Source organism: Trametes versicolor (genome assembly GCF_000271585.1).
Source record: "Trametes versicolor FP-101664 SS1 unplaced genomic scaffold TRAVEscaffold_11, whole genome shotgun sequence".
Classification (NCBI taxonomy): Eukaryota; Fungi; Basidiomycota; class Agaricomycetes; order Polyporales; family Polyporaceae; genus Trametes; species Trametes versicolor.
This window is the reverse complement of record NW_007360331.1, coordinates 2015043-2031639: the sequence shown is the minus strand read 5'-3', so window position 1 is coordinate 2031639 and position 16597 is coordinate 2015043. Positions and strand designations below refer to the sequence as shown.

The 16597-nt window shown below is 57.3% G+C and overlaps 5 protein-coding genes across 5 annotated transcripts; 2 read left to right on the top strand and 3 right to left on the bottom strand.

Moving 5' to 3' along the window:
- Nucleotides 1-1643: 1643 nt before the first annotated feature.
- TRAVEDRAFT_74496 (glyoxylate dehydrogenase) lies at nt 1644-3965 on the bottom strand (the record flags this gene model as incomplete). The annotated part of the gene is made up of 14 exons (XM_008045016.1): nt 1644-1718; nt 1782-1914; nt 1975-2315; nt 2369-2429; nt 2487-2697; nt 2751-2827; nt 2881-2967; nt 3034-3127; nt 3188-3252; nt 3326-3491; nt 3551-3613; nt 3685-3736; nt 3798-3830; nt 3887-3965. 14 exons carry the CDS (start codon nt 3963-3965, stop codon nt 1675-1677), a joined length of 1506 nt encoding a protein of 501 aa, XP_008043207.1. The 3' UTR covers nt 1644-1674.
- A 2679-nt stretch (nt 3966-6644) lies between these two features.
- On the top strand, nt 6645-8321 carry TRAVEDRAFT_173629 (Phosphoenolpyruvate/pyruvate domain-containing protein; the record flags this gene model as incomplete). Its single annotated transcript, XM_008045015.1, has 8 exons — nt 6645-6917; nt 6978-7051; nt 7110-7182; nt 7243-7304; nt 7364-7565; nt 7616-7859; nt 7913-8041; nt 8103-8321. 8 exons carry the CDS (start codon nt 6645-6647, stop codon nt 8162-8164), a joined length of 1119 nt encoding a protein of 372 aa, XP_008043206.1. The 3' UTR covers nt 8165-8321.
- Nucleotides 8322-8486: 165 nt separating this feature from the next.
- On the bottom strand, nt 8487-10697 carry TRAVEDRAFT_52135 (uncharacterized protein; the record flags this gene model as incomplete). Its single annotated transcript, XM_008044640.1, has 3 exons — nt 8487-10183; nt 10231-10353; nt 10406-10697. The coding sequence occupies 3 exons, from the start codon at nt 10695-10697 to the stop codon at nt 8487-8489; spliced, it is 2112 nt and encodes a 703-aa protein (XP_008042831.1).
- A 2359-nt stretch (nt 10698-13056) lies between these two features.
- Nucleotides 13057-13834, top strand: TRAVEDRAFT_133036 (uncharacterized protein; the record flags this gene model as incomplete). Its single annotated transcript, XM_008045014.1, has 3 exons — nt 13057-13435; nt 13490-13662; nt 13712-13834. Coding segments are annotated over 3 exons (675 nt in total), but the record flags the coding sequence as incomplete, so codon positions are not given.
- A 1217-nt stretch (nt 13835-15051) lies between these two features.
- On the bottom strand, nt 15052-15899 carry TRAVEDRAFT_52133 (uncharacterized protein; the record flags this gene model as incomplete). The annotated part of the gene is made up of 3 exons (XM_008044639.1): nt 15052-15566; nt 15623-15764; nt 15822-15899. The coding sequence occupies 3 exons, from the start codon at nt 15897-15899 to the stop codon at nt 15052-15054; spliced, it is 735 nt and encodes a 244-aa protein (XP_008042830.1).
- Nucleotides 15900-16597: the final 698 nt, after the last annotated feature.

Below are 16597 nucleotides of genomic sequence, written 5' to 3'. Positions count from 1 at the left end.
AGAAGAGTTGTTCAGCGACTCTTGAGTCTCTCGAGACGGGAGATGCTCACGCGCATATGGGCCCCGTGGGGTCGGGCCGGGCTACCGACGGAAGGCGGGCGTCCGCGAGGACGGGCCGCTCCCGACGTTTACGCTGCAAGCGGCTGCAAGCGGGCGCCTGTGCGTGTTGACCGGTTGACCGTGGACGACGACCTCTTTGTTGGCGGATGCGCGGACCTCCGCGCGGGTGATCTATAGAGAAAGGTGTGTACGCTCAGATAAGATGCACGGTGCCCCGGATAACTGACGTAGCTTTCCAAAAGAGAGCGATTCGACTGTGAACATGTTTCGTTAGCGCAAATATGAACAGCAATCCCCATGACATTAGCTGGGTACCACGTACCGAGGCCCGAGAGAGCATGGGAATACTCAGGCCTACCGTATGTCGAAGCATGCAGCAAATCAACGGGTTTGTACGAAGCACTGGCACAGCAGGGCCACCTGCGAAGATGCCCAAGGCTTTCCCTCATCATGACGTTCGTCCAGACCAGTTTTTAGCAGTGAATCAGAACGGAGGCCTACATATGGTAAGTCTTTCTTTAAACAAGTGTTATTGAAGACTCACGAAAGTCTTGTGCAGGACAGGAATTGTAGAAGTGACCCCGTTCACCGTCGCGACCTGCACGTGTAATCACTTTTGCAAACACGATAAGTATTCAAGATGTATCCGGGCTCAAAAAAAACCTACAGCGAAACTTTTCTGCCAGAATTGAGGGATTGCAAGCGGACACATAGATTCCTGGATCCCGGGGGAAAGTATCGTATCGAGGTTGACGGCAGAGAACAGCCTCGCTGGCGGATGAGTGGGTATCCTCGCGGCGATCTGCAGATCGAGGTGTGTACTTGGACAGCGCATGTGTAACCGCTACATAGTGAAGAAACTGACATAATTTACCAGGAAGGAATAGGGACTCGTTTCGTCAGCATATAGCATGCGCACTTAGGTCTGCAGGAAGCACTGTTGCTGTAATGGGCCACTTTGCGAACTATCCGAGACCTGTCCTTGTTAAAGACATCTAGCGGGGGAGCGAGCGGCACAGTTCGCCTGGTAAGTGAGCTTCTAATCATATTGGTTGAAACAGAAGGTAGCTTACTACTTTTCCCTGCTTGAATGCGCTGCCCGGCTGGTACGTTTGCTCTCCAGTTGGACGACACAACTCCGCACTTGCAATGCGTTAGGCGCACGGCGCACGGCGTGCAGCACGGCTCCGCGACCTCGATGCGTTCTGCACGCAGTGTCCTCTTTCTCTTGCGTAGGGATAGCAAGACGAGTAAGGCGCAACGGCGCTATAGGTTCATCCTTCGCATAGGCGTGTAGGTACAACCACTCTAGAAGACCAGATGTGTAAGTCGTGTTTAGAATGGGCGCTGTCAGACACTTACAAGAGTCTTCCGTATCCGAAACAGGGCGCCAGAGCGCTATTCCGGAAAATGGTCTCGCCACTGCTGTAAGCTTCGAGTGTTATCGCCTTCTGCATGCGCTGAACATTGAGCGGAGACAGATATATACATATGCTAATGTACACAATCATACGGACAACGGAAACAAGACAAAAACATGTCAGAGCACCACCTACATGCGTCGAAGGGGTATGGGGACGTCTCCTAGTACAGATATAACAGATGAAGAGGCATTTACAGTTTTGCCTCCTTGAACTTTGCTAGAGACAGTGGCTGGTCTAAAGCGGGGAAGGTTTCTCGTCAGCCTCTTCCTGTGTAGAATGTCACTAATATGCACTCACAGGTTTGGCTGAACAAGTTGTCCTCCGGGGTCAGGACTGTATGCGCCGCGAGCGACCCCGCATCCACCATATCCGGTACGACCTCGTCGATCGTGCGCGCCCCCAAGAGACGCATGTTCATCTCGAACTCGTCCTGTGGTCGCCGTAATCAGCCAAGAGCCCCGTCATTCTCATCAGCATCTGAGGCACTCACCCGGAACAGCTGGATCGCCCTCTCGACGCCTTCCTGCCCGTACGCACAAAACGCATACAAGAAGGGCCTCCCCACACCCACCGCCTTCGCACCGAGTGCAATCGCCTTCAAGACATCGCTTGCACGGCGGACCCCTCCGTCCACGTAGATCTCGAAACGTGGGTCCGGCCAGTACCCGCGGCGGCGGAGGGCCGCGGTGACCTCAACGAGCACCTCGATCCCCGAGCGCGCAGTGTCCAGCTGTCGCCCTCCGTGGTTGGAGAGCACGATGCCCTGCACGCCGGCCTCGTATGCAAGGATCGCATCCTCGGCGGTCGCGATGCCCTTGATGATAATCGGCACTGTGCAGCTGAAGTGAGCAACATGCTGAAACCCGTGCTGGGAAAGTACTCACTCTTGGTGATGCTCTTGAACCACGGTATGTCCTTCCACGCAAGGCTCGGGTCGATGAAGGACTACCCCATCTCCGTCAGTCACCGCAACCTCAAGCACACAGGAAAATAAATACGTACGCTGATGGCGCGTGCCACGCCCTGGTCCTTCTTGACGTCTTGGCCCTTCTGCACTTCGGCGCCCGCGTCGTCGCCAACGAACTTCATGCGCATGTCCTTCTCGCGCCGCCCAAGCTGGGGCGCGTCCACGGTGATGAAAAGGCCCTTGACACCGCGCGCCTCTGCATGCTGCACGTACTTGCGCGTGATCTCGCGGTCGCGGTTCACGTACCTGCGAGCGGAGTATCAGCATCGAGCACGTCGCAAGGCACGTGAACCACGTACAGCTGGAGGAAGAAGGTCTGGCCCGGGGCTGCTGCGTCGAGGATGTCGTCGATCGCGCAGGACGCGAGCGTTGCGATCTGCGCAGGCGATGATCAACGGTCCGTCGGTGCGCGTTGGTCACAAAGCGCACCATCTGGATAACACCATGGTTTGCGGCCGCCTTCGTGAGGCAGAGCTCCCCATCGGGGTGGCCGAGCTTTCCAAGCGCGGTCGCCGACTATGGCGCAATTGGTGAGCGAGTATTCCAGCGCCACCAAGATAAAGGGCTGATGGTTAGACGCACTATGTAGAGCGGGAGGCTGGACTTCTGCCCAAGGATCGTCGTCGACCAGTCGACAGACGAGACGTCGCGCAGGATCCGCGGGCGGAACCAGACCCTGTCATCCTCTGTAAGCGCTACGGCCGTGCATGTGAGCGTCTCTGGGGGTGCAACGTACCGTTGGTATGCCATGCGGTTCTCGCGGAGGGTGATCTCATCGTCCGATGCTGACGAGTAGTATGCCTGGTCATGGTTGACGTGAGCTAGGGGGTCCCAGACCCAGGGTCATGGATGAGAGAGACATGGCAACACGCACCCACGCCTTCTCCGGCAGAACCGTGCGGGCGACAGTCTCGAAGTCGTGCATGTTGAGGACCGTGTCGAGCGGCGGGCGCGCGTCGAGCAACGCCTGCCGCCGCCGGTCCTCCTCCGTCACCTCCTTCACGGCCTTGACGAGCGTGCTCTGGTCGATGAGCCCAAGTCTTATCCAGGCTAGATTAACTGGCGGCTACGTCACAGAATCGGAGCATGGAAGGCTCACTGCTTTTCCGGGGGTAGGTTTGTGGTGATCGCGTCTGGGGGATGGATGGGTTCGTATGCCTCGCTGTAGGAACACCAGTACCAATCAACCGACGTCCGCCGCTGCCGGGAGATAACGGCGAAGCTGAAACGTACGTGGCGTCCTTCCCTGCATACTTGAGTATAATCTTACTGCCTCCCGGGTGTTCTGCAGGTCACATAGCGATCAGTGTGCCTACTGTCGACCGAGGGGGTTATCTGCTGCGCACCGTCGAGGAAGTCGGTGACGTCGTATACCTTGCCTGATCCTCTTGTCAGTGGCTGGTAGGGAAACTTGGAGCACAGGCGTCGAGCTCACCGTGTACGATTATCCAGCAGCTCTCCCGGGTGGCGTGGGCGGAAACCTCCGACGAGGTGAGGACGCGGATATCGGACATTGCTGGGCCTTGGAAAATGATCACCCGTTTCCACAGCAGATTTTGAACCGTACCCCCGCAATTGGCTTGCGACTTTTGAAGCCCCAGCGGACGGAGAAAGGGAGCCCGCTCGGCTCTGGCATTTGCCTTCGCCCGCATCTACATTCCCAAGTGTCTCCTCGCTGGCCCGTCAACCAACACACTCTGGCGGAGCAGAAGCCGTTGTCTCCCATCGGACACTCCGTCTGCGACCCCTCGAACAAGGCGAGACCATAACGCCCTGGGCGTCTGCCCGTGCGCTGTCAGTCGGCGGCGGGGTTTGGGCGGACATCGGACGACCGCACGCCGTTGCGCCGCTGAGCAGCCGCCGAAGGAGCCCCGTTGAAGGCAGAACATTCTACGGGTTTCAGGGTGCTCGTGTATGCCGCGAGCCTCTGGCAGATGACCCTTGAGAGATGTGTTTAGCCTAGAGCGCGCGCCGCGCGTTCGCATGTCAGTGCATGCTACACTGTGCGAATGCTCTGTGTCACTGCGCTCAAACTGCGGTTAGACGGCATTTTCTCGTTCTTATGGAAGCGGCATCATACAGCGCCCCGGGATCGCGGGGAAGGTACGAGTTGGGAGGTGACCATTCCTCTTAGGACGCTTCGAGGAACAGCCTCAGTGCAATGTATGACGCGCAGATGAAATCGCATGAGGTGCGTTGGCTCTTTGCATTTTGTCAGTGCGAGTCGTCACTGACGCTCATCCCGACTCGCACAAAGATTATTTGGGCGATGTGCCAGGGTGTGAATAGGAAGCATACTAGCGACATGGTGAGAGGCTCCGGGGTACTTCACAATGCCCGGCTTGCTCCGGTCTCGTCGGTGAGAACCCCATCTAGCGTTTACTCACGATTGGCAGAGAAGAGTCTGGGATGACCGGTACCAGCTTTTGTGCGAGCGTAACCGTGCTCGACGTGCGCGAGATGCGGGCGGCCACGACGAATCGCAAAGCAGTTCGGGGTGCATGTGTGACAAGAACGTTATCACGGTACCAATGCTGCAGGTTACTTACGTGGCCATGCACTGATGGTACGTATTATCTCAACCGTCTTCTACATGTGACTGAGCTCTCACGCGGTACATATGAAGGGCAAGTTGACAAGCCACGAGCCAAGACCTTGGGATCCTCAGGCAGGCTGATGTGTGCGGACAGTCGTGGATCATTCGTGAAGAATTTGTGTGCCTTTGCGGTGGTAACTTACTCCATGGCCCGGACGTTCTATCGAGGGTGGCGTCGACGATTGGCACTAGTTCCCTTGGCAGCTGTCCCGGGGTCAGGCTCCGGCTTGTCTTGCTTTTAGTGTCCCGAGGAGAAGAATCACCGGTGAGCAGACCATTGAACTCATGGTCAAGTTACAGAGCCTAGCCCACAGCACTGCATCAGGGGACGCCAGTCAAGCGGTCGAGGCTCGTCAGGTGTTACTTAACCTTAATGAAATCAGGGACACACGCGTAACCGCGGGGGGCAGCTGACCCTCCCGGTTGGCCCCGTTGACTTCGGTTGTGGTTTGTATATACCTCCGCACTTACCACTTACAGATCGACGCTCACGAGCCGAGACTATCTTGGCGCATCGTGGCGTCGCGTGTTGCCGCCTCTATGGTACCTGGCAAGGACCAGAGGCGCGGTGCAACCGTCTTTGGGAAGTCGCGACGCCCGTATTCGAGGTTGAGGAGGCCGTCTGCTGACGTTTCGCAAGGATAGAGACACTGAAGGCATCTAGCGCCAAGCTCAGGCACATCTCCAGAAGATAACACGCTACGCGCTATCGTGGGTTGGTTCCCGAAGGGTGCATACTGCGCCCTATTCCACGGGCTGGGCGCAGTTTATACTCTTCGATCAGTGCATGGGGGATTTTCTCACGTATAATACCCACAGAAGATGGTCCGGCGCCATGGGCCATGTTGCGATTGCTGCGTCTCCCCAGCTAGAACGGACGAAGGCGTCTTGCGAAGACTAATTGCCAACATTCCCAATACTTCCATCGTTCGACCAACCGCTCTATCTCCACCAGCGGTCGCAATGGCAAATTTTGCTCCTAGGTACCCGTGAGGACAGCGAAGCCATCAGATGTGGAGCTCTCGACAGCCTTCTCATTGGTGAGCACTTTCACTGCCGCCTTCGTAGATTTTCGTGCGCTTACCCCGACCTCCCCGCCATTCTCGCAGACAAGCGTGGTGTTCTCTTCGCGTACCTCCAGCCTTGGCGCAAGCTCCCCAAGACTGCCAAGAGATCCGCGTTGGACAAGAAGGATGCCCGATACATACGAACAGAGGCGGGCGGGCGTACCATGCGTATTTGCGCGGACAGAACCATAACGCCGCACATCCCCTCCCGTTGCGCCCGAGGAGGAACCGGTATCGGTCTTGCTCCACGCTCCGAGCGCGGTTTCCCGTGCTAGCGCGTCGTGCGCCTCCCGCTACACACGGCGCGCAGCCGAGTCCATCGCGAATTTCCCACCGTAATCATCAATGCTGTCTCCTAGTGCGGCCAGTAGCCCTATGCCGATCTCGCAAGAGCTCCGGGCACTTATAAGATGGAAGGCCAAGACGGAGTATGTTCTCCATCACCCAGCTCATCCACTCGAGCTCGACTTCCCTGCCCTACTCACCAACTCACCTTCCACCTCCCCACTCACCCTTCACCTTCTTCCATCATGCCCGGCCTCGAGCTCTTTGGCAACTCCAACCCCTCCAACGGCTCCACCATCGTCGAGGTGCCCGCTGCTGAGCCGGCTCCGGCTCCCTCAGTCGAGGAGGCGAAGCCTGTGGCGGTCTCCGCCGAGGTCGCGGTGTCGGTACCGCGCAGCCTCGCCGCGCCCGCGGCCTACTACAACCCCCGCCTCGACCCCAAGAACTTCCTCGAAGGCCCGCTCTCGTGGAACCCCGCCACCCGCCTCCGGCAGATGCTCGCCCGCCCCGGCATCGTAGTATGTCTATCGGAATCTCCGTGGCTCCCGGGAACGTAATTCTAACGCCGACCGTGATAGGTGGCTCCCGGTATCTGCGATGGCATCAGCGCACGTTGCGCCCTTGAGGCTGGCTTCGACTGCCTGTACCAGAGGTAGGTTACTTGCGTTTTCTGAGTCCTTGGATAGTATGCTGACTCGGCGATATTCTAGCGGTGCGGCAACGACCGCGTCGCGGCTTGGCCAGCCCGACCTGGCTATCGCCACGCTGAACGACTTCGTGCAGGTAAATCATCCTGGGCTGCTTCTCTTCCCGGACACACTCTCACACGCGATTCTCCCACAGAGCGCGCAGATGGTGTGCAGTATCGATCCCACCTGCCCCGTCATCGCGGACGCCGACACCGGGTAAGCCTACCTTCTCATCTCTTGCCAAGTCCTCACACTCAAAATACTTTCATTTACAGATTCGGTGGGCCCGCGATGGTTGCCCGCACTGTGACCCAGTACGCGCGCGCCGGTGTCGCGGCGCTGCACATCGAGGACCAGGTGCAGACTAAGCGCTGCGGCCACCTTCTCGGCAAGCAGGTTGTCTCCCGTGAGGAGTTTCTCACCCGGATTCGCGCTGCCGTCATCGCTCGCGACTCGATACCCGGCGGATCCGACTTCGTATGTCTTATTCCCACTCTCAATTTACTTCGATACTCACAGTAATACAGGTCATCATCGGCCGCACGGACTCCGCGCAGGTCCTCGGCATGGAGGAGGCCGTGACCCGGTTGCAGCTCGCGGCTGCGGCGGGCGCGGATGTGTGCTTCATCGAGGGTGTGCGCAGCGCAGATCTGCTCACCTCGACCATCGAGGCGCTCGCACCGAAGCCGGTGCTTGTCAACGTCATCTCCGGTGGCCTCACGCCTTCGTTCACGACCTCGGAGGCTGAGGCGCTCGGCGCGAAGATTATCAGTGAGTCTCCCCTCCGATCGCTAGCAAGAATATGAGCTGACCGCGCACTCCAGTCTTCTCGCTAGTGTCTTGTGTGGCGATGGTGCACGGTGTTCGGGCGGCGATGCAGTCGCTGAAGAAGACCGGAACGGACTTCTCGTCGGCGCGCGGCATGGACCCGAAGGCGTTCTTCGAAGTCATGGGTATGTCTCTTCTTATCATCACAGCTTGTTGAATGTTATCACTTATACGCCCTCCCTACAGGCTTGAGCAGCGTCGTGAAGCTCGACGCGCAGGCGGGCGGCAAGGCGTTCGAGGTCGTCTAGACGCGCTCACTCCTCCCCTCGCCGTGCGCAAAGCCCGCATCCCCACAGCGGAAAACATGGGCGCGGGCGGCTTATTGGCCGCCGTCCGCCGCTGTATACCATTCGCCCGCGGGGGCTTAGAGTTCTTGGGCTTTCTCTCCTCATTATCGGTTCCGAAGCCTGCCTGGAAAACATCATTACATATGTATGACTACATTACGCATGGGTCTGTTGTCAAAGTACCTATACGAATAGAAGGGTTTTCGCGTCGAAAGATGTCGGTGTGCAATGAACGCACTTCTGATAGCTAGTATACAATGCTCCCCAGCGAGAATCATTGAGATCACGCTACAACGCATCCGTTCGACTCAGGGTCCATCAATCCGCGGACGAGCGGGTGCACTTCCGACTGCAGAGCATACATTTTCCGGGTCAGCACATCCAGCATCGTGTCACCGTCGAGGGACACAGACGGTATCGCCGTCAGCGCTGTCGGCACATCCGCCTGCGGCGTGGGTAAGCAGACGAGCCGCCCGCCGTGTTGCGAGTATAGAAGCCTCTCGAGCTGTGCGACAAGCTCTTCGGGCGGCAGCGGCCGGCCCTCCTCCGCCATGCAACGCAGGAACCCGCGGAGGTCGTAGGCCTTGCCTCGCCGTTTGAAGCGTGGGTCGACGCAACCCGGCCCTATCCGGAACGCCTTGCCACCTGGGTCGGGAAGCAGAAGATCCCCATTGTCCGCATGGACGGGCTCCGTATCCGAGGAGTCGTCATCTGGGGCATAGTGTATGAAAGTCCAGGTCGTGTCGCCGGAGATGGATGTGTGGCTCGAGTCGAAGTAGAAGGCCCAACTGCCCTCGGGGCGGGCGGACACGGCAGGATACGGGTGCAGCGGCACGCCGACGACAGCGCGATCCGACCAGGACTGGCCAGGGCGTCGTGAGCCGCTGCTTAAGATGGCGAACGTCAACATGGACGACGACAAGCTGAGGGAGCCCGGTATGATCATGTTCGGTGAAAATAAAAACTGTTGGAATCCCAGTCTCTCGTACTGGCTATCTCCGGAGTACCATACCGGCGGGAGAATGTGACACAACGCCTGCAGCACCTGGGTCGGAGTGAAGAGCGGGAGGGCCACTCCGCTGATATCTTGTTCGCAGGCGCACATGAACGTGAATGCGACTGGGAAGTCGGGCGGCTTCACGATCGTGAGGAAGGCAGGATGAATGATAGCTTCGACCGTGAGGAAAAGCGACGGCTGAGTTCGCACGAGGTCGAGCAGCGCCTGGCCATCGATTGCGTCGCAGCCGCACACATTCAGGCGGCGGAGATGAGGGGCTGCGATGACGATGGCGGGGATATCGCTGAGGACAATGTGGGGGTTTTGAGATATATCCAGCGAGTCCATGCCAAGGCAGCGAGAGGCGAAGCGAATGATTTGAGCAGCTGAGAGATCGTATCCGGATAGACCTGCGAAGTGGTCTCCGGTAATGGCCATCAACTTCAGGAGGGAATCCAAGTAGTCTTCCGGAAAGGGGGAGAGCTGTCTGAGGTTGGCGCGTATGTCCTCCGTAGCAGATATGAGTGCGACCTGGTCCTGGTCCGATGCATTGTTCACATCGATCTTGGCAAGCAGTTCGAGGAGGGGGTTCACGACACTCGAGGTCGTTGGTGTGGAGACGATTTGGAAGTTGAAGACGAGCGGATGTCGGAGTAAAAACGTGATCAGCTTGAGCCACGACGTGTCCGAAGTGAGATCTCCCGCAGATCTCTCCAAAGCGTACCACTTCCGAGGCTCGTCGTCATCCGGGTCGGCCAAGAGACGCTGCTTTGCTATCTCCCAGACCCAGGTCATGTAGTTGGAGTCGGATAAGGAAGGTACGTGATTGTAGGGGAGAGCTACGTGATCTTGTTCAGGCTCCCTGTGCTCGAATCTCTCACGCGGCCAAGTTTCCTTCAAGGCCTGCGCCTCGATGAGTGGGATGCCACATATCAGAAGAATAGCAAAGAAAGATAGGTTGATAAGGCCCGTGTTTGTCGTGCCTATAATGTGTTATTCAGATTTCAAGGGCCAGCGATGGTATGCTTACCTTTCAGGTCATCGTACTCTTGAAGATACTCATATGCGGACATCGGGCGAGAGTCTTTCATGAAACAGTAGGCCGGCCGTAGTGGGTTGGTCACATCAATAATGGAGATTCCGTCGTTGTTATCTGCGCAGGAGATGAGGGTTTTCGGCGGCCAGTCTCAGTATACAAAACTCACCGCCATCCCAGCACCCCATGTTGGCATCCAGGAGACCATGCCGGAGAGTGACGCCGCCATAGTAGGACGAGGCTTGCGGCATGGAAGCTGCGCTATTTTCCTTGGACGTGGTGTCGGGGAGGTCCGTCGTCCAAGCAGTCGCTAGGAGCGAGACACCGTAAGGACAAGGAGCCATAGGCATCGGGCTGCCGTCCTTCCGTGCGCGTCCGTACCTCCCGTCCATCTCGCGCAATTCTGCGCTTAGAATCGCTGCGTTCTCTGGCTGAGTTACGAGGCGGAGCAAGCGGTGCATGGCAAGCAGAGGGAGTCTGCCGTAACACCATTGGTGGTGGAAGGCCGCTATGCATCGATATGCAGGATCACCATGTTTGGGACGAATACGGGCAATGAGGAACACCTGGTGTCGCTGCCCCATGGTTCTGAGAAGAAAATATCAGCACAAGCTAGATGGTAGCGAGAGGACAAGCACTTTTTCCTGACAACCCACCGTGGTCATACTATTAGAGATATAATGGCCTGGGAATTCGATACGATATCGATGGGGAGCGTTCGTGTGAACGTTAGTAGCCTGATCTGGTCGGTGTGGGTCCTCACGTACTCACCGACTAATCGCGTGCCATTTCGCGCACTCAGCACTCAGCTACGCTTTGCGTCGATATCATCTGCGTCAGAGTCATGCCATGGAAGCTTCGCTTAGCTGTGGACTCGTCTAACTTGATCTCACCGGCACTCTCAGTCTAAAATTCCCCGGGAAGTACTACTGCCTGAGTACCTTTTACCGGATACCCGGTCGAACGTTCCTTTCCGGATTTCTGTCCAAGTGTCTTTAGGGAATCTGTCGAGCGAATGGCAAGTCGAAGGTCGAGTGAAGAGATCCAAACTGGCAATCCATTTCCAATTGGCAGTGGCTGTGCTATCTGCCAGCGGAACGACCAGCGTCCGCTCGGACAAGTTGGAATGGTCAAAGAGGTCTCTCGCGGACCCCTGCCCGCAAATTGTCCTCTTGCTTTCTTCTGGAACATCGTTGGCTCTGAAGGACGTAAAATCTCAGTTATTTGAGCTCTGTGTCACTACCGCTCGGCTGTTAACTTACAAGTAACAGCTGTAACCGAAGCCACGGCGAGTCCCTCATCTTAGCTCAGTCTAGCCCTCTGGCTACTTGATGCTACTTAACGGACCCAGTGAGATACTTTGCCCTATTTTTACTGCATGGGGAGTACATCTCACCTGCCTTGAAACCCTTGACCACGGTACTGCTTTTCCGTAAATTTTGTTTCTCAGCTCGGACGCTCCAGGCCAACTCGGAAGACAAGTTGTTCCTCCGCGCCGGCTCCGCGCGGGCCTTAAAGTGATACAGGTGAGCAAAGAATAGACTCGTTTCGAACAATGTCACTCATACCCCACTATCATAAGGCAGGAATCATCTGCATTAGTGTTGCCTGTGCACGGAATGCGTCACTATGTGGCGGAAGTCTCTGCCACCACTAGGAAGGCTGGCATACGTTGGTCGCAGCACCGCACGAATTCACAAATGGCGTATATACCGACAGAGCACAACAGTGATAGGGCGGGAACGTCATTGTCCAGGGGGAGGCGCTTTGCACCGTGGTGACAATGGCGACGCTGGGTTTGAACTGCCTATAGCCGACATGGCTAAGGCGGCCGCCCGAGCGCCCTCCCGCTGCAAACTAGCCACCAGTTTGCATTTCAACTACCACCACCATTCTCTCTCTTCAATGCCCTCTTCGCCATGGATCCTGCACATTTCATTCCTATCACTACGTTTATCCCACTTTTCTTTCCCACTGCAGCGGAACAAGCACAAGATCCGTCCGCGGATGTAAACCCCACACCCTACCAGCCACAAGCTTCCCCCCCTACATTCGACCAAGCAATGGAGGGGGTATTCTGGGAGGACCCAGAAGCTGCGATGCACCGCGCATTCGTGAGCATGACTGCGCGTTTACTCCTTTTGTATACATCGCTGAGGGAATACCTAGGCCCAAGCGGTCAATGCGTCGGGCATAGCCCAGAATCTCACGGCCGCGACATTCAGGGACGAAGGGGCTAACGTGAGCGGCCTTTACCCTTCGGCCGATGCCCCAACAACCCGCGGCCCGCGCTGGGCCACCCATGAACTATCGATACATTGCTTCCAAACCGGAGGCGACCCGTTTGGAGACAAGTTTTACACCACCTGCTCACAGGAAAGTCTGGAAGAGGTGACGAATTTCACCGCGCGCCTCTTTGCAAGGCAGCATCGCATGGCAGCTCTGTACGTCGTCGTCCTTGTGGGCGATCTTTTCCGCCTGGCGCGCATAACTCGCTCTACCGTCATTGTTACCAATCCGCCGGTGTCGTACGTGAGGCGCCCCGACATACTCGCGGACGTCTTCCGCCGGTTCGCCCAGCTGTCTCGCGCACAGCGCGGGTTCGACCCCACCGCGTCTCTCGTCCTCCCCGGCAGCGACATGCACGCCGCGATGCTCGCAGCGGGCGACAACGAGCTGGACGGCGCGGCCGACTACGCGCGGCGTCGCTTCCGCGACTCCCTGGACCCGTCATGGCCGTGGTGGCGGCTGGAAGTACATCCTGAAGACTCCGCAGCCCGACACTTCCTCGTCGGGCGACCGCATTTCCACCAAGAAGGCATGGCCGACAAGCGCGGGGCCAGGGGGTACGTCGCCCTCGCGGTCGACGAACCGGGGCAGCCGTTCGTCTACGTCAAGGACACTTGGCGATGGGAGCAGAGCTTTATCAAGCAGGAGGGTACAAGACTGGCCCGGCTGAACGCGGTGGGGGTGCGCTTCGTCCCCACCCTCGTTTGTCACGGGGATGTGCCGGGGCAGTACGTGAACATCAACGCGCTCCTGGAGCGAGCGTACGGGCAGCCATTGGGCACGCCCGAACGTCCAATACCCACGCTCGTAATCCGGCATTACCGTTTGGTGGTACGGGAGGTCGGCAGGCCCCTTCGCGACTTCAAGAACGGGCGGGAACTCGTGAGCTTATTCAAGGACTGCGTCGAGGGTGCGTTCTAACCCAAAGTAGGCTCGTGCGGTACTAACCGCCGTCTCTCTCTAGCGCATCATGAAGCCTACGCACGCGCGCACTTACTTCATCGAGACATCAGTCCAGGCAACATGCTGATGGTCCCAACTGACTCTGAAGACGGGGATCGGTACCGGGGAATGTTGATGGATTGGGAGATGTCCGAGTCCGTCGAGTCGGGTGTCGACAGGATAACATCTCTCCGAGTAAGCCCGTACTCCTCCATCTCCCATCACAATACTGACGACCCCTCAGGGCACCTATGCGTTTCTTTCCGTGAAGGCACTGGATTACCCAAAGGAGTCCCACGTCGTCTCTGACGAGCTCGAGGCGTTCCTTCACGTTCTAGTGAAGATGTGCATCCGGTACATGCCCCACGACTGCGCAGATCCCGCCGCCCTGCACGAGGCGTACTACGATACCGAGGAAGACGGCACCGGCAAGGAGTGCTCGACTTTAAAGCGGAGCTGCATCACAGAGGGCCTCCTACAAACGCCTGAGGGTGCGCCGGTATCGTTCTTATTGCCGAAGAAAGGTCGCACGGGAGCGGGCGCAGGGCCACGGTGCGCTGGCTCGGAGGTGCCGTTCGAGCACCCGCTGGAGGGCATTATTTCTCCACTATTCTACGCCGCCGGGGTGCGCACTCGCGTCCTAGAGGACGCGCGCGATAGGCAATGGAGAGCAGCAAAGGAGAAGCAGCGCAGTGAACGCTTGGAGGCGACCAACGTGTCGAAGGAGAACGGCAATAAGCACACCCCGCCCATTCTCAAACCTCGCCCTCCATGTCTCGAGAGGCCCCCGCTCGGAAACGCGAACCTCAACTGCCTAGATGAAGAACACTCAGAGGAAGGGTTGGACTTCGAGGACTTGGACACCGACAAGGTCCCTTACATGCGAATGCTCAAGACCCATGGACCTATCCTCACGCTTTTATCCGCCGCGTTGCGTCGCACGGACTGGCCACAGTCCGACAAGACCCAGGACCAGCTCAGCGGGGACGGCGACGAAGATGGGGATGCCTCGTACGACCCCGAGGGTTCAGACTCAGACCGGAGCTTCTTTGGACGCTCTAGTACCTCTGTCGCAGAGGAGAAGAGCGCGGACAATGTCATTAAACAGCACAAACTCGACGCCGAGGGTTCGGGCCAACGTCCTTCGGAAGAAGAATACACGGAGGAGTCCTCTCAGGCGGCGGCCAGTGGAGATAATGATGCACCTCAAGAGGAGGTCGCGCTACCACGGAGGCGGCCGGGGAAACGCGCGCGGAGCGCTTCCAGCTGGGACTCGGACGTTTCATCCTCAGATGTCGTACTTGCGAAGCGTTTGCGGGGGCTCTGATGATACGTTGGCGATGGTACCGACGGAGTATATATCATCATAGTGACAAGGACGGACATTGAAGAAAACGGACTTCACTTGTATAGCTATCGACAGGTTATGTATCATAGATGTATCAATACGCGGAAGGGATGCTGTATATATGCATGTACTTAGTGGTTCTGATCTGTACAAAGAATGTTTGTTGTGCATGGAATGTTCGCCGAAAGTCCATGGGTATCAAGATGAGAGTACAATCCGAAATCTACGCCACATTGCTACATAACCGCGTACCCGCCCGCAAGGAGACACAATCCCAGACAAACACTCGCGAAACTTCCCAGTGCGACGGGAAAAGCCGTCCAGAAGTACGTGATCGTCCCAATGAGGGCCAAGACGAACCCGACGTTCGACATGACCGCGACGACGGTATGGCACCGCGTCAGTGTCCGCACCATGGACTGCAGCGTAACCAGAGCAGCAGCGTCTCCGTTCGCGGTATCTGGTGTCTCCGGGCCGGCCTTGAGCGCGTCGCTTCTGCGCTGCATGTACCCGAAAGGCTTGACTTGGTAGACGCTGACGAGGGAGCGGAAGTCTCGAGACGCAATATGCACTGGGCGAACGGTAGTTGAAGCGGAAGGCTGGAGGGCTGCACCGCGAGTGGACTGATATTTCGAGTCGAGAGGCTCATGCGCTATGTCCGCGCTCGGGCGTTCGGCGGTCTGGGCTTGCTCTTCTGCGTCGTCGAGACGGTAGCGGATGAGGACGAAAGATGCGAGGTATGCGAGAATGGCTAAAAATATACTGACTGAGAAGATGCAAATGCGCTGGTACTTTAAATCAACTTACAAGCACAAACGTGGAGAATTATGGAGCCGCCTAACGTTGCGCTCTTCAGAAGGTCTGCGTTGGACCAGTTATCCGCGTTTGGTGGTACAGAGACAGATGCGTATCCGTAAAGCATACTGTCGATGGATACAAAGAATGTTGTCTGTAATATATCATATTTAGCGCGCCATATGGTCTTACGTTGAGACACGACACGCACGATGACAGCCATAGTCTGAAGCCTGTCGAGCCAGACTTGCACCACCGCCAGGAGCGCCTGCTTCGTGGTCCCGTCCATAGTCGTGGAATCTAGAGAAAGGGGCATGGATTAAGAGTTTTCGAACCCTTTGTGCAATAAGTAGTACTCAGCCTTACTCACCACTCGCACGCAGGCGTGAACGTCGGAACATTTGCCCGCCGCCCTCGCTACACAAACTCCTAGAATCAAGCCGCTGATGATATAGGCGTTCCAAGAGATCGAGGTATGAACGAAAGATTGCTTATAGGCTCAGGCAGGGACGCCAGGCTTCCGGCGCAGCAGACGCCCTTTGTAGCCTTGTTAACTACCCCGCTTCGAGTCACTGCTCTCGCTCCGCTACCGCAGTAGATCGTGCAATGCTTGGCCGGCAGATGACAACCAACAAATAGAGTGGGGTGAGCGGTCGTCGAGGCCCGCCAAGGGGGCAAAGGGAGACTGAGGGAGTCCTGCTCAGTCATTTCATGGCGGTTGCGTGTTCTGGAAAGGAAGGCCATCAATAATGTGAGAACCTGCGTTAACCGAGGGCGCCCGAACCTTTACGGCGCTTGGCCCAGGGCGCTTGATGCTGAGGCTCCTTCATGTCCGACTCGTCGACTTGACCGCATTTTGAGGCGTAGGATACTTCAAGGGTATGTTCAAGCAGATCTTCTCTTACGAGGCAACTTAATTCTCCAGCTCTCTACATGGCGTATCTTGACTGTGTTTGACGGGAGGTTACATTCCCGAGTCTACACGAC